The sequence below is a fragment of the Morus notabilis genome, unplaced genomic scaffold, assembly GCF_000414095.1.
Source record: "Morus notabilis unplaced genomic scaffold, ASM41409v2 Scaffold99, whole genome shotgun sequence".
In the NCBI taxonomy this organism is placed as follows: Eukaryota; Viridiplantae; Streptophyta; class Magnoliopsida; order Rosales; family Moraceae; genus Morus; species Morus notabilis.
This window is the reverse complement of record NW_010362482.1, coordinates 1,258,160-1,273,515: the sequence shown is the minus strand read 5'-3', so window position 1 is coordinate 1,273,515 and position 15,356 is coordinate 1,258,160. Positions and strand designations below refer to the sequence as shown.

The window sequence follows — 15,356 nt, the reverse complement described above, 5'->3', positions numbered from 1 at the left end:
AACCGGCCGAATACTTGAAGAACGGAGAAACGCATTGCAGCAGGATATTGTTGAAGCTTTGGTGTGCATCAAGGATTGGGACCGTTCCGACCAACGCTTACACGATACAATCTCACCGGTAAACCAAGAATGGATCGACGAATTTAATAGATTAACTTTTAATTTTCAAGATGATCCTTCTGCTTCATCTTGATAATTTCTTTGTAAATATTTATTTACTTTGTAATTTCTAATTTGTATAGTGTTTATTGTAATTTGTAATCTTGTATAGACTTTGTAAGTTCATCAAATTTGTAATTCGTCCCACAATGATTGCACTATTTTTTCCTTACCAAGTTTTTATCCCAATTGGGTTTTTCTTGGTAAGGTTTTTAATGAGGCAATCATGAATTACAAATTTAAAAATCAATGAAGAAGTAATTTTTTTTATATAGTTCGTTCGTGTCGTGTGTTCATTTCATATTTCAAATTGTAATATACACAATTACACATTGTAATTATACAAATACTTATTTCAACAACATAAAAATATAATATAAAAAAAAAAAATTTCGGGCAGCTGGTCGGGCATCGGGCAGCCCGACCGGGCACGGGCAGGCTTCCTTTGCCCGAAGCCCGTCCATGGGAATTTTTGGGTCGGGTCGGGCAGCCCGAATTTTCAAACAGATCGGGTTCGGTCATCAGGCAAAAATTCAGACTTTTCGGTGGTCACGGGCGGCCCGTCTAAAGTTTCAGCACTAAGTTGATATATGAGAGTTTTTTACTATAATAAAAAAAGTTAGATGTGATTATTTTTTAGAGTTTTTTACTGTAATAAAACTTAAATTCTAAATTCGAAAGAGACCTAACATGTGACTGTAGTTGGATGATAAATAATCCACAATTTACCGCTTCTAATTGTAGTCTGGGTCTACGATTAAAGGTTGAGTGCTTAGCGGATGAAAATTCGCTCCTAAAAGTTTTCGATTTAGAGTGTTTAGGATCATACATATGTATCTTTATTATTAGTATATTTGATGGGGTGAGAGAGAAAAGAAGTCATAAGCATTTTCCTCACAAACAATATTTTATTAATATTAGTACCCACAATGCAATTGTTTGGCATAATATATTTGCTAGGCCTCACTGTAAAAAGTGTAATTGCATCGACAAGGAAAACGACTATATGTTTAGCATTGCATTAAAAGCATGAAAAATGTTCTTGCACAAACTACTATCCAACTTGCATTTATCTAGTCCCTCTAAAGATCTCTTCATTAATGTTCCATCTAGTCAGCATAACTTATTACTAATTGTCTTTATCAATGCTAAATATTATTATTATAATTATAATAATACTAATAATAATTATTTTTTTTTCTTACTGTGTGCCACTTGGGCAGGCAAGAGGCTGCCCGCGCTGACTGGCTAATTATTTAGTTTGTTATATTAGACAGGTCATCAATTAGTAACACAATTAAGGGTCCTAGTCAAATTCAATGGATCAAAACAAACAATGAGACAGATAACTGGCTAAGGACCACTTGCATTATAAATCACGTAACAATCTGTATATTATACCATGATCATTAACCACACATTATCCAAAACCAAAAGGAATTGCTCAAATATCTATGGTTGTTAGAGCTTATTCAGCCTCATTTTCAAATAAAGACGTTTTGTTCATAGATTAAAATCATGATATTAGAATCATTTTTCATTTACGTTTGAGAATGTTATCGTGAAAAATGAATGATGTGGTACTTGTGACAAGAGGCACCAACTTTCGTTGAAAAGTTAGTAGAAACGAAGCTTGCGCGGCTGAGAGGTACGGTAGTTGACGGCCAAGTAATGTGGGACCCATCGGAAGTAGAAGCATCGAGATTTGAGAGGGTCCAAACTCCAATGTTGCGTACATGGTAGATATCAAGAGCCCGTTTTGTTCATAGATTAGAACTATAAGATTAGAATCATTTTTAATTTACGTGTATTTTTTATGAGAGAAAATACTGTAACGAACTATGAATCATGATTCAAATTAAAGAACGAATCCTCCAACTAAACGGACTCCAAACCTCTTACCACGAAAACCATGATATGAGTTTGCAGTTAGATCTAACTTGTTTTAAATGTCTATTTTTAATAATATAATGAATTTATATTCATTATTTATAAGATTATAAGTTTAAATTTATAAATAATAATTTTTTTTAAATATAATAAAATGTCGATTAGTTCGATTTAACCGATTACTTAAATTGATAAAATTAAAACCGAACTATCTATAAATTATAGCAGCCAATTTACCGACTGAATTAGTCAGTTCACTGAAGTGAAATTGAATTTTCAATTTTTTTAATCAATTTGGCGGTTTAGTGTCAGTCAGTGGCGATTTTTTGGTTTTTTTAGCACTCCTAGTTTGCACTAGATTTTTTGTGCAAAGTTGACCGTGGGAGAGAGATTATTCAAAGTCTTCGGCTATCTCATGCCCACTAGGAAAGTAAAAGACCCCTTAACCTTATCAATTGGGCATCTGTTTTATTCAAAAGTGTTTTTGCTTTTTGTTGCATGAACTGATGGACATGGCAAATTATTTCGAATTTATTATTATGTTTTAGCTTATCTCGGAGGATATTAGAAGAATTGAAGTAATTAATGGGTAGATGAAAGACTTTTGACAACCCATTTGGACACGCCATCACCATCACAACTATTTACAGCGTTGACTTCATTTGAATTTAAAATTTAAATTTTATTATAGTAAATTTTTTTTAAAAATAATCACATTTAATTTTTTTATTACAGTAAAAAATTCTCATATAAAATTAAATCTCAACTCAAATTAAAAATAATTAAAATCAAATCTCAATTTAAATATAAAAATAATAATTATTTGTCTCTCATTCAATCGTGGCAACGCTGCGGATAGGCTCATAAAAACTCTTTTTTTTCAATTTTTGAATTTTGACTGAGAAAGGGAGGGGTTGTTCTTTTAGAGTATAACTTGAGTGTAATTTTTGAGTTGAATTTAAGTTATAACTTGAGTTGAAGTTATAATTTGAATAAAGTTGAGTGAAGTTGAATAAAATTAAAACTTAAAAGAACGTGAACTTGAATAAAGTTAGAACTTGAGTTGTCTTTTTTTGAGTTTTTTTAGACAAAAGAATGAGTTTTTTTTAACAGTAGAACATACTCGGGGTAAATAAAAAAAGCAATCTTGAAAGCGACAAAGTGCTCTTAATACGCCAAGAAAAGTAACACGACGACATTCTAAAAAAGACGTTCTTTTAAACAACGACAACAACCGTGTAAAGGGACAATAAACTAAACAATGATGTAACGTCTAAAACGACACAAACTATCAAAAATGAGGACAATTTAAAGTACGACACGGATTATGAAAACGAGATTAATTAAGAAAACGATAATCTCCTTGGTAAGGAAGAAAATATACTTTGTGAACAACGTTAATCCACAAAATCAGAATTTTGGAAAAACGACAGCAATAAGAAAGCAAATTAATCTAAAAACGACACAGCTAGAAAACAACAACAATGTGATAAACGACATCCACTCACAAACGACTTAATCTCGGAAAACGATATAGATTAAAAAAAAAAAAAAAGAATACAATCTAAGAAAAAAAAAAAAAAAAAAAAAGAATACAATCTAAGAAAAAAAAAAAGATACAAAATGACAACTACAGGATATAATTTTGGGATTATCAAGATAATACCTTTTTTCCTTTTGACTCAAATTCATGGTTTAGAATGATGGCATAAAGAATTGTACAGCATATTATGAGTTTTGGTTGACTTAAAAAAACAACTCGAAGTTGATTAGAGTCCTTATCAAAAAACAGGTGTTAGATAAATCATGAGTTGAAGAAAAATAGCCCATTCAGTATAAACACGCACAACCTGTTCCTCGTAGTTTCATCGGCTAAAATCAATAAAAGAAAAATTTGTGGTCGTTGAAGATAAGAAATTTTCAACACCAAATACAATCAAAATCAAGTTAGAATACAATAGTATTCAAAACAAAGTAATAGAATAACCTAATAAGAAAATTATGGCTTCACCATTAGAATTTGGATGAAACATGCTTTCACACATGTCATTTGAGCTTGTTTAAAAGAAAGAGATTGAAATTTTACGTGATTGAAGCCCATTATATCACCTGCATTAAGGCTTTTCCTTCTGAATCCTAACATTATTCATCAATTTGAAAGTACTCTTAACATTTTAATAATTTTTAGTAATAATTTTTCAGAATTCTATTCAAATCAAAGGGCAACTCACCAGTTCAATCAATCAAAATTGAAGTAAAAGTGTTAATAACAAAAGAGTTTTCTCAGAGAGAGAGAGAGAGATATGACCAACCTGGTTTAGTGACTCATGGCACCGACCTGTCCCACATTGGACCAAGGCGTGCCATAGAAGAAGACAGAGACAGAGTAAGTCAAGCACTTGTTGTTTCCCACATATAGACCTCACAACAACAAATGACCTTGACTTTCTTTCTTCTATGCTTTCATCTTTTTCGCTTTTCCATTCCCTTAATATTATGCAGAACGTGAGAACCACCTTCTCCCCCTTCTTCTTTTTTTTTTTTTTTTTTTTTTTTTTTTTTTTTTTTTTAATCAAAAAGCTACACCAAATAAAAAGAATCACTAATGGGGTGTCTCTATTCTCCAAACAATATAACTATATAAACTGCCAGCTACCCTTTATTTTTCTTTTTTTAAAATTAACTTTTATTAATGTCAAAAGAAGTGTAATATTCTTTATGCGTAGACTAAACTTAGTCTGCTTTTGCCGTCCTCCTACGAGGTTTGGTTTCAAAGAAATAGTCCACTTTTGAAGTGTGTGTATATAGACATATATATATATATATGTATATAGGCTTTTGAAGTATATAAACACGAAACAAACGCCTGTTAGAAGGGTACTTTTTGAGCAAGTGGCTAATTTGTCCGGAACTCAAAACCCAGGACCACCTATCCTTCTTTACCTTATTCTGTTTTTGAACTTTGGCATGAAAGTGAGAGACACAAGAATTTTTTGATGTGGACTCTTTTTTCATTTTTGGCGGAATTTTATATTACAACATAAAGTTCTTTTTTCTTTTTTCTTTTTCTTTTTCTCCTAGGGTTGAGACAAAAAGGTTTAGAAATTTACTGACCTTGATCACAGAAGTCTGAATTGCTATCGGATTGAATCATGACCGTCTAAAAATTGCCAAACTAAATACTTGATAATGTTCATAAAAGCATTAAGAATTGAACAATTGTAGTATTTTAGTTCTACCAAAACTTTCTAATATTTTAATTTGATAGTGTTGGTAGGAGGAATCCAGATCATAGGCTTAAAATTCAGGCAATTACTTGGTTATAATAAAAGATTAAGCATTAAAAGAGGTATCACATACATAAACTAATGTGACCTGTCTCATTTGGCTAGCCTAGCTATCATCTAACCCAATCATTAATCAAGCTTTGTGTTAAAGATCACCATGATTGGCTACTATATTATCCTCCTCATTCTGCAGCTTTTTTTTTTCTTTTTTTTCAAGATACACAGGGTAATTTAACAAGTTTGATGCATCCAAGGGAATCTTTTTCAATAATATATAAACTCCTAATAGTGGTTTATTAAGGATAAAATAGCCTAATCCAAACCTCAAAAAAAAAAAAAATAATAATAATACACAGTGGTGATATAGTACACCTTATCACAATACTAGAACAACCATGGTATTCTGTACATTATCCAGTACTCACTCAAAAGGAGTGACTATTTTAATCCTCATGCCAACTTCTAATGGTTTGTATGTGTGCATTTATTATACATATTCAAGCAGCCAATAAAAAAGTGGTATCTGTAGTGTATAAGCACAATCCCTCTACATATTCACTTAAAATAATGAGCTTTCAAAAAATAAAAATAAAAAATGAAGCAGTGAGAGTGAAGGGTGTGTATGAAATTCAGAACCCAACCAGAGGTTATTTCGGTAATTAGACACTCTCTAAACTGTCTATAACTACCTTAAAAACCCCTTGAGCCTCAATCAGAGAGCTACCTGAAACTCTTTTAACTTAGAAAATCCCTCTGTCTAAGAAGAGTTAAAAGGGTTGTATTGAGAGATGAAGAAAAACAAGAGTTCAACCCTTGTCAATAATATTCTTTTGCTTATATTGGTTATTATCTTTGTCACATTTTCTACCATTTCAGTGGAGGGAAGAAAGCACCAAACCAAGAAGCACAAACCACACAAGCATAAAAAAGATAAGGGTGGTAATGGAAATGCTTCCGACTCGAGTAATTCTCCAGGTCCTGCGCCGGCTCCTATTCCTTCTTATGGGCCTTACCCCTCTCGATCTAGCATTTTCGACGTCATGTCTTTTGGAGCCAAAGGCGATGGAGTTTCTGATGATTCCAAGGTAATACAATGACAAAATATGATAATTATTAACCTGTGTAAGTTTTGCATTTGAGTTCATAAAATTGGAAAAAAAAAAAAAAAAAGATGCTCTTATTCATTTGAGAATGTTAAACAAATATCAGGCACTTCTAGCAGCATGGGAAGCAGCATGCAAGGTTGCTGGGGCCACAGTAGAGATTCCATCAGAATTCAAGTTCCTCATCAAGCCGATAACTCTTCAAGGCCCTTGTATGCCTCAACTTGTTCTTCAGGTGTGCCTTTTGCATCTTTAACTGAATTTATTTGGTACTTTCTTAGTCATGTTATTATAGGGAACTATATGTTCTTTTTTTGTTGTACTAAAAATTGTTTAAAGTGCAAAAAACTTATCAAGTGGAACTTTAATTAACAGATAGATGGTAGTATATTGGCTCCTCCAAAAGTAGGATCATGGCAGAAATACAGTTTATTTCAATGGATAAACTTTAAGTGGCTCCATAACTTCACCATCCAAGGTAGTGGCATTGTTGATGGTCAGGGAACTAACTGGTGGAGTAACTCCAAAACTTATCAAATCCAGGTTAGTTCCATCACTGCCATTTTTTTTTTTTTTTCCAAACAATTCTGAGAGTCACTAGTGCACGAACTACTTAATTAAAAAAAACTACTTTTCTATGTTTCTGCAGAAAAAATCCAAGCACATTCCGGGAATGAAACCCACAGTAAGAAATTCCTCTCTATTCTCTTGGCTTAAGAAAACTATTAGGCACAGTTCTGACACTATCAGATCTTCATAAATCTGTTAAACTATCATAATTTTCTTAATTTAATATGATCCTAACATGATTTGTCCATCTAAAATCATATCTTACTGATAGGGTTTTCTTTCATAAATTTGTTAAACTATCATATTTTTCTTAATTTAATATGATCTTAACATGATCTGTCCGTCTAGAACCATGTCTTAGCGATAGCGTTTTCTTTTATACCCTATCACAGAATTCTACTGTCAAGTTAGTTATAGGAACAACTTATAATTACAAAGTGTTTTTTTACTTTGTTCAACACATGCAGGCTTTGAGATTCTACTCAAGCTATGATGTCACAGTTCGCAACATCAGAATCATAAACAGTCCTCAGTGCCATCTAAAATTTGACAGCTCTAAGGGTATCAAAGTTGACAATATCACAATATCTTCGCCAGAGAATAGCCCCAATACAGACGGCATTCACTTGCAAAACACACAAGACGTTGAGATTCAGCATTCAAATGTTGGATGTGGTAAGATACATCATAAATATATAGAATATAAAAGAACATTCTAGTAGCTACTGACAAAAATATTATACTCCCTTATAAAACTATATTCTATATTGGAAACCGACAACTGTCATGACCCAGATGGTGCATTGCGCACTTTGGGCTTGGAAGCAAATTATAGTTGCTATCTGTAAAGTTCTTTAAACGGTAAACTGTCAGTAAACTAACTTTTGAAACAAGAAGGAACAAAGAGTACAACATAGAACTAACTTTTTTTGTGGGGTCTGACGTCAGCAAGCTACATAATATAGAGGGCATGAGCAAACAATATATTCATTTTGTTATATTCTTATAATGGGCATTTCTCTTTTAACAGGAGATGACTGTGTATCCATACAAACTGGTTGCTCAAACGTTCATATCCATCATATTAATTGTGGCCCTGGACATGGCATAAGGTATATCTGTCACACCCACATATAAAAGATATGTACAGAAATATGATTATGTTAAGTGTACTTTTTTGCTAACTTTTAATCCCATTTCTACAGCCTAGGTGGACTAGGGAAAGACAAAACTGTTGCTTGTGTCTCCAATATCATCGTTGATAACGTCTCAATCCAGAACACTCTATCTGGAGTAAGGATCAAAACTTGGCAGGTACATAGCACTAACTAATGGTTTTACTATTTCTTTTACTCAAAAGAACATTAAAACAACATATAATTCTCATTAGTCGAAAAGTTCGGGAGTTCTTCTCATGAGACTCAAATTTAAGATGTCCAAGTTTAAAGCTCATTTTAAAAGCAATGCCATGAGGCACCGATGGTGTGTAGCACTACTCGCTAATAAACAATAGGACCCACAATATAATATTCACATATTGATCCACATTTTATTAGTTGTGGTGTTTAATAATGATGGTGTTCCTAAGTATTTTTATATTTTAAAGTGGAACGTTGTCACTAGGCTACATCTACCTGACTAATTTTCTTATTTATTTTAGACAATATATATCCAAATTCTAAATCTGTTAAATTTCATTTGATAGGGAGGGATTGGATCTGTGAAAAATGTGTCATTCTCCAATATCCAAGTCTCTGATGTGAAGGTTCCTATCGTGATAGACCAGTACTACTGTGACAATAGCATCTTTTGCAAGAACCAAACCGGGGCAGTAGCGATATCCGACGTCAAATACGATCGAATAATCGGTACTTATTCGGCGCAGCCTCTTCATCTGGCTTGTAGCAAGGACATCCCATGCACAGATGTTGATCTAAACAACATTCAGCTGAATCCCTCGCCGCGGTGCCGAGGATTCAAACAGGCCTTGTGTTTGAACTCTTACGGGAAATCAGAGGCTCCTTTGGTTCCTTCAAACATTGACTATTGCTTGAGAGCTGTTGGGGGTCCAATTAGGGGAATTGCAAGGTCACATGAGCATGTGTGTTTCCCTAAGATGATATAGGGAAAATAATGGTCTAACTAGATCCTGATTCTAGTGGTCATTTTTAAATTTTATTTTATTTTATTTTTAAAAAAATCTGCACCCTTCTTAGGAGCTTCCCTTCATCAAAAATTTTTTTTTTTTGTTCACTATGTGAAGGTGATGGTGTGAGCATTATTTTACTCATGTAAACTAGTCAGCATTTTTGAATAGTAGTGATAATAATGAAAAATTCTCAATATATATCTCTGTGTTTGTAAGAACTATGAGGTAAAAAGCTGAAACCAGGTTTAGTGGAGACCCCAAGGAAGGGGTGTGGGAAGCACTTTGTCTTCTATTGATAATAATTCATTTCTTAAAAAAAAAAGATTGTGGAGAGCAAAAAGTTTCTGAAAAGTTCAAAATAGACGAAACAAAAGCTTTATTCATTACAGTTAAAGATTGCAACATGGCACTGACTTTGAGATGAGGCTTGAAAAGATTTGAAACTGGACCTGCAACTTAATATTGCAGTACAGTGAAAATTAGTTAGATTTTCTTCTTCTTCTTTTTTTTTTTTTTTACCTGACTTTTTTTTTTTGTGTGGTGGATTTGTAGAGATGTCAAAAGGGCCGTGCCGGGCCGGCACGGCCCTTCTAACCCCAGACCCATGGCGGGCCTGGGTCGTGCCTGACACGGCCCTGCACAGTGTAGGGCCGTGCTAGGGCCGGGCCTGAGGAGAAACCCTCAGGCCCAGCACTGGCCCTTGGCCCTAGGCCCTAGTCCATAAGGGCCAGGCCGGGCCTGGGCCCAGGCCCTTCACGGGCCGGGCTTGACCCTTTTAATTTTTTTTTTCAATATTTAATTTAAAAAAAAGAAAATATATCATATGTCTCCAAAAGATGTGATTTTATTGAATTGAGATAACACAAATAAGTACACATAAATGATCAACTCGTTAAAAACCTTGTCAAGTAAATCTCGTGGGGAGATCGGGACAAAACCTTAGCGAAGGAAAAAAGAGTGCAGTATTTTAGGATTAGTAAATTACAAAACCTAAGTGCTTCTAGAAGATTCTGTTATGTCTAAACTCAATCTTAACCTAATTTTCTTAATGCACTTGAGTTTCACTTATGATTAGCAATATTTTTAGGATTTTTTTTTTAATTTCAAATTTGATGACAAAAAAAAGTAATATATCATATGCCCCAAAAATATGTGATTTTATTGAATTAATATGAATAATTATAAGAAAATGATTGGTTGACCAGACGGCATAGGTCGGCCAATTGGCCCTAAAATGCCTCAAACCTCATTAAAATTTCATGTCGCGGGCCTGGCCCTTCGCGTGCCTAGCCCTTCGCGTGCCTGGGCTGTGCCTGGGCCTTAGGAGGGCCTGGGGGGCCGGGCCGTGCCAAATTTGCTACTGTAGCGGGCTGGGCCGGGCCGTCCATGGACGGCCCGGCCCAATTGACACCTCTAGGTGGATGTGCATAATATAATTTTTTTTTTGTGGTGGATGTGCATAATATATCCTTGTGATAAAGGTAATGGTAGTTGGGGAGTGTCCAGTTTTGTAACATTTCTTATTCCCTACATTCTGTCTCTTAATGCTCCGCAGGCTTTATCCAATCATCATACCATTAGAATATTTGTTTGCAAGAGTCGTATTTGTAACATGTTCAAGTTTTTAAAGTAATACCAAAGTAGCTTTTTAGTAAAGAAACTTGAGCGCTTTTTTTTTCTTTTTTTTTTTCTTTGGGATAATTGACAATCTGATATGGTATTGGAAGTCCTGAATTTGTCACAGCTGTCCAGGTGTTAGATGAAGAAACAGAACTACCATAAGCCAAAAAGTATAGTTAGTATTAGACAACATATTTGACCAAATGTTCTCCCTCCCAAAGCGGTAAATACGACATGTCGTTTTCTGTGTTAGTGAGTAATTGATTAATTAGGGTTAATCAGTGATTAACTGAAGGGTTGGGAATTTTGATACAAATAAAAAGGAAAAAACCAACAACCGCCTCTTAAAAATGGTATGTAGTCAAATTAAGTGGATTTATTTTTCCTGCACATGTTACAAAACAAATAGCTACTTTGTTTTGAAACACTGGGATATGAATTCTGTGGGTATATATCTTTCCAAAAGAAAACCGAGCTTTGTAAGGCTGAAAAGCGTCGAAAGAAAAGCAGAAGTTTTGTCGGTTCATCTGTATTCCTGTAGAGCCATCCTTGTAGTGGAGGTCAATTTTCTTATGGGCATTTCACATGCACAACTCTAGTACAGTAATTCTCTACAGTTGCTGCTTTTTGGCTAGTAAAAAAGTGACGGAGCCTTTTAATCGCTTCATTTTTCTAAGCTATTAAATTTATACTTTTTTATATTATGTTGGAACATGAAATCATGGATGAAATGTGAGTTTGAGAGAAAAAATATACACTTAATAATTGCTACGAAAGTGTCTAAAAGTGTTTTTCAAAGCCTTCTAGGCTGCGTATAACAACAATTAATAATTACAAAAGTGTTAAAAGAGGATACTAGTTGCTACTATAACTTATGGTCCTGAATATATAATTTGCATAAAGAAAATCTTCTGTAAAGCCAGCCATAATTTTAATATTAAACATTTGGTTGTGAGGTTTCATCAGGCCTAGTTACTGAGTCCACTTTTCCACCTCTTTCGCTTCTGCTGTTCTCAGCAAACTTGATGCTCGCCAGGTGAAAGCCTTTCTCCTTCTCCTTTGAACTCCATTCAGACAAGTAGTAGTCCTCCTCCGTCACTTTCTTTTTCGCCGGACCGCAGAACATCCCGCCCCATTGCGGAAAGTAGATTAGAGTTATTGGGAGGGTGCAACATATGATCATAATACCCATTAGAGTTATCCCTGTTTCTTTTGAGTATCTCGATCCTTTGAAGAATATTAGTTGTGTCAAAACTGCACCAACATTTCCTCCTCCTCCGGTCATACCGGATATCACCCCTAGTGACCTGAAAAATAGGCAATATAAGAAAATGGGAAAAAGAAAAGAGCAAAAAAAAAAAAAAAAAATACAAAGTGACATAACAGATGGACTTAATATGAGAGATTTTTCATGTTGTTATAGACGAGACTTTATTTTTATAGGGTGTTTGGTATGAAGATTCGTATTGTGATTCGAATTATAGTTCGTAATTCGTTACAGTATTTTCTCTCACAGAAAATACACGTAAAGTGAGAATAATTCTAAATTATGGTTCTGAATCCGTGAATCAAACGTCCACTAAGGGACCGAGGATCCCTAACGTGCCAACGCTTCTCCACAACATAGCCATGGTATGGGCATGACGAGGCTCGATATGTGTTGAACAATTCAATTGTTCTGTTCCGTTTCCTTGAATGGTTTGGTTGGGATTCAACCCGCCTCTCATTCGGGGTGGTGAGACCCACCGGGTGGGCTCCACCCTGTATGAGAGTCTCCGGATCTAACCCTGTCGGGTTGAACGCGTCCATTCTTGACTTTTAGGATAATCAAATGGTACAAATTTAAAAATAATCTAAAAAACCTTGAAATGTAAGAATTACCAAGTACTTAAAATGTTACAAACACATGAGAATTTTCAGGTTGATATAGAGTAATTCCTTATATTTTCATCAAATTCCATTGTATTCTCATACTGATTAATCATAAATTTATAAATTTATAATATAATTAGAATTATGCAATATTAGTAGGTTTTTTAGACAATTAAAGAGCAAATGAATGAAGAAAGTGTGAAAGTACCTCCTGGAGACAAAAGGAACGACCCCAAACGTAAGCCCACATGCAGCTTGAACAAAGAAAGAGAAGAGAATCATAACCGCAATTGAAGCACTCAAAGATCCAACTTGGCCAAGAACCACACATAAAACCCCTCCCAAAGTCTGCACCACCCACAGACCCCACAGCCTCCCTCTCATCCCAAACCTCTTCGCCATGGCGTCCGACAGAATCCCCCCGGCCGGCCGCGACACCACGTTCGCCAGCCCGAAAGTCGCCGCTATTATCCCCGCCGTGTGCAGCTTCAGGTTAAACCTGTCGTAGAAATACTCGGCAATGATGTTATCCACGGCCAGCTCTACCCCAAAGCAGTATCCGTAAGTCAACGCCAGAATCCACCCTCGGTAGTTTGTGACGCCGTGGTGGAAGACGCTGGAGAATTTGTCCTTCGGCTTGTCGCCGGACTTCTCGAGCCCCCGGAAGTTCCCGTCCGGCGTGTCCTGGCCAAATATCAAGATGGCGAAGGCGGAGAGCATTTGGAACAGAGCGGGAACGAAAAACGCCACCCTCCAAGCGGTGAATTTGGCGGCTCCGATGTCACGTATGAGGGAGAACACCAGCGGCATGATAAGCTGCGTCGCGCCGCCGCCGAGGTTTCCCCATCCGGCGGCGACACCGTTGGCGGCGCCGACGATGGGGGGAGAGAACATGGAGCTCATCCAGAATTGAGTGGAGACGAAGGTTGCGAGAGAGAAGCCGGTGAAGAACCGGACGAGGAGGAAGGAAATGGCGTCGTTGGCAATGGATGTGAAGTAGACGGCCGGGGCGGTGATGAGGATGAGGGCGGTGGAGGCGAGGCGAGGGCCGAAGAGGTCGCAGGCGGATCCCATGACGACACGGGCGAAGACCGCACCGGAGACGGAGGCGATGCCGGCATTGCCGATGTCGGTGGCGGTGAGGTTGAGGTTGTCGCGGATGATGGGGATGAGCGGCGGCGCGGCGAAGCTCGACACGAAGCAGGAGAAGAAGGAGACCCATGAAAGGTGGAAGGCTCGCATGTGGGGCTTGGCTATGGAGAAGAGCCTGAACTCCGTCGCCTTGTGCTCGGAGTCGACCGGGAGAGCGAACTTCTGCGGGTTGGACTTGGATTGATCCAAGGAAGTGGCGGTCAAAGTGCCTTCCACTTCCATGTTTGCTAGGGTCTGAGAGAACAGACTTTGTAATGTGAAATATGGTAATCAAAGTAGTGCTTTGAGGATCATGTATTTATAATATGGCATGGATAGTAGTGAACTTTTTTTTTTCCTATAAGTAGAGAAGTAAAAAATACGCATAACTCACAAAAAGATGAAAAAAAAGATCATCACTTGAGATATTTTCTAATAATAATAACAAAGAACTTTGTGCAATATTGTGTAATTTTCTGCTTATAATGAGTCGGGATATTCTACAAAAGAAACGGCATGCACAAATTATTAACTGTGATTGACTTTTTGACTGTGAATTGGAGAATAGTAATTGACACAGTTGGCCTTTTGCGCATAGTTTGGAGCTTGTTACTCTTATCTAGCCGCCGAGTCTCGCCCTTTCACCGCGGTTTCAAGACGATTACAAGTGAACAGGAAATTTATAATTAACATCAATGGTTTGGAATGTTTTATACTTTTTAAAGTTTTGGTAAAAGATAACACTGCCAAATTTGAAAATGGGGTTCATGAACAAGTTGGATTCCCATTGACTTTGGAGTTTGGAAAGCTCGCCGACACAGAGGTGCAGCCTAAACTTCCAATGCTCATTGATTTGGACAGTGCTTCTTTGTTGAAGTTTAGTAGAGCATAGATAAAGACCTTTTTGTCCTTGTTTCTCAACTGGTTGATTTCTGTGTTAAAAACCTACTATCCTATTAATAAATCATTATCAGATTGAGCATTTAATGAAATTTGATGAAAATCGTACGGTTTAGACTCATATATTATCGACGGAATATTTGAAATTAGAAATATCAGTGAGAGAAAATGAAACGATACCCTTCTATGTATCTGATTCTTACAAAGAAAACTTCCATATTCATGAGGTTATTTTGGTAATACCGGGCATGATCAATACTCGATAGTCATGGCAATATCGTGAAGTAGAAGAGTGGACATTGAAAGAATATTCAAAGGGTGATAAAAAATCCATTTCGATATTTCTAAGAATCAAATAAATTATTTTGTGATACTGTTTGATTCCAACGCCAATGCCCTATGCGTTTGTCCATACTTTTGTCCTCATGTTGTGCCACGTGGATGTATCGACCCCATCGTTCTCGGCGTATGCTTTTGAATCACTCGTTTATATATTTCCTTAAGTTGTGCCACGTGAATGCGCCTGATTAGTTGCAGTCACGGCAAAGTCAACCCACGTGCCTTAGGTCCGTTTGGTTTTAGGACTTCAACTTATAATTCTCTTATACAAAATTTGAATAAAAAAATTTCCCCCAATAAGTTTTTACACAAAATTTGAATTTAAAATAAAAATCA

General features: G+C 36.1%; 2 protein-coding genes across 2 annotated transcripts; one reads left to right on the top strand and one right to left on the bottom strand.

Annotated features, from left to right (window-relative positions):
- The first annotated feature begins 6,123 nt into the window (after positions 1–6,123).
- On the top strand, positions 6,124–9,134 carry LOC21410340 (polygalacturonase At1g48100). Its single transcript, XM_024168238.1, has 8 exons — positions 6,124–6,421; positions 6,546–6,674; positions 6,815–6,982; positions 7,089–7,124; positions 7,477–7,684; positions 8,040–8,121; positions 8,215–8,323; positions 8,715–9,134. Exons 1-8 carry the CDS (start codon positions 6,125–6,127, stop codon positions 9,132–9,134), a joined length of 1,449 nt encoding a protein of 482 aa, XP_024024006.1. The 5' UTR covers position 6,124.
- A 2,417-nt stretch (positions 9,135–11,551) lies between these two features.
- LOC21410339 (high affinity nitrate transporter 2.5) lies at positions 11,552–14,175 on the bottom strand. Its single transcript, XM_024168127.1, has 2 exons — positions 12,859–14,175; positions 11,552–12,085 (listed from the first exon to the last, which is right to left on the bottom strand). The coding sequence occupies exons 1-2, from the start codon at positions 14,022–14,024 to the stop codon at positions 11,716–11,718; spliced, it is 1,536 nt and encodes a 511-aa protein (XP_024023895.1). The 5' UTR covers positions 14,025–14,175; the 3' UTR covers positions 11,552–11,715.
- Positions 14,176–15,356: the final 1,181 nt, after the last annotated feature.

Excerpts from the sequence above, each read along its gene's own strand:
- LOC21410340 (XM_024168238.1), top strand. The coding sequence starts at position 6,125 with ATGAAGAAAAACAAGAGTTCAACCCTTGTCAATAATATTCTTTTGCTT. Across the intron at positions 7,125-7,476 it reads TTCCGGGAATGAAACCCACA|GCTTTGAGATTCTACTCAAG; the intron begins GTAAGAAATTCC and ends CAACACATGCAG. Across the intron at positions 7,685-8,039 it reads GCATTCAAATGTTGGATGTG|GAGATGACTGTGTATCCATA; the intron begins GTAAGATACATC and ends CTCTTTTAACAG.
- LOC21410339 (XM_024168127.1), bottom strand. The coding sequence starts at position 14,024 with ATGGAAGTGGAAGGCACTTTGACCGCCACTTCCTTGGATCAATCCAAG. Across the intron at positions 12,086-12,858 it reads GTTCCTTTTGTCTCCAGGAG|GTCACTAGGGGTGATATCCG; the intron begins GTACTTTCACAC and ends CCTATTTTTCAG.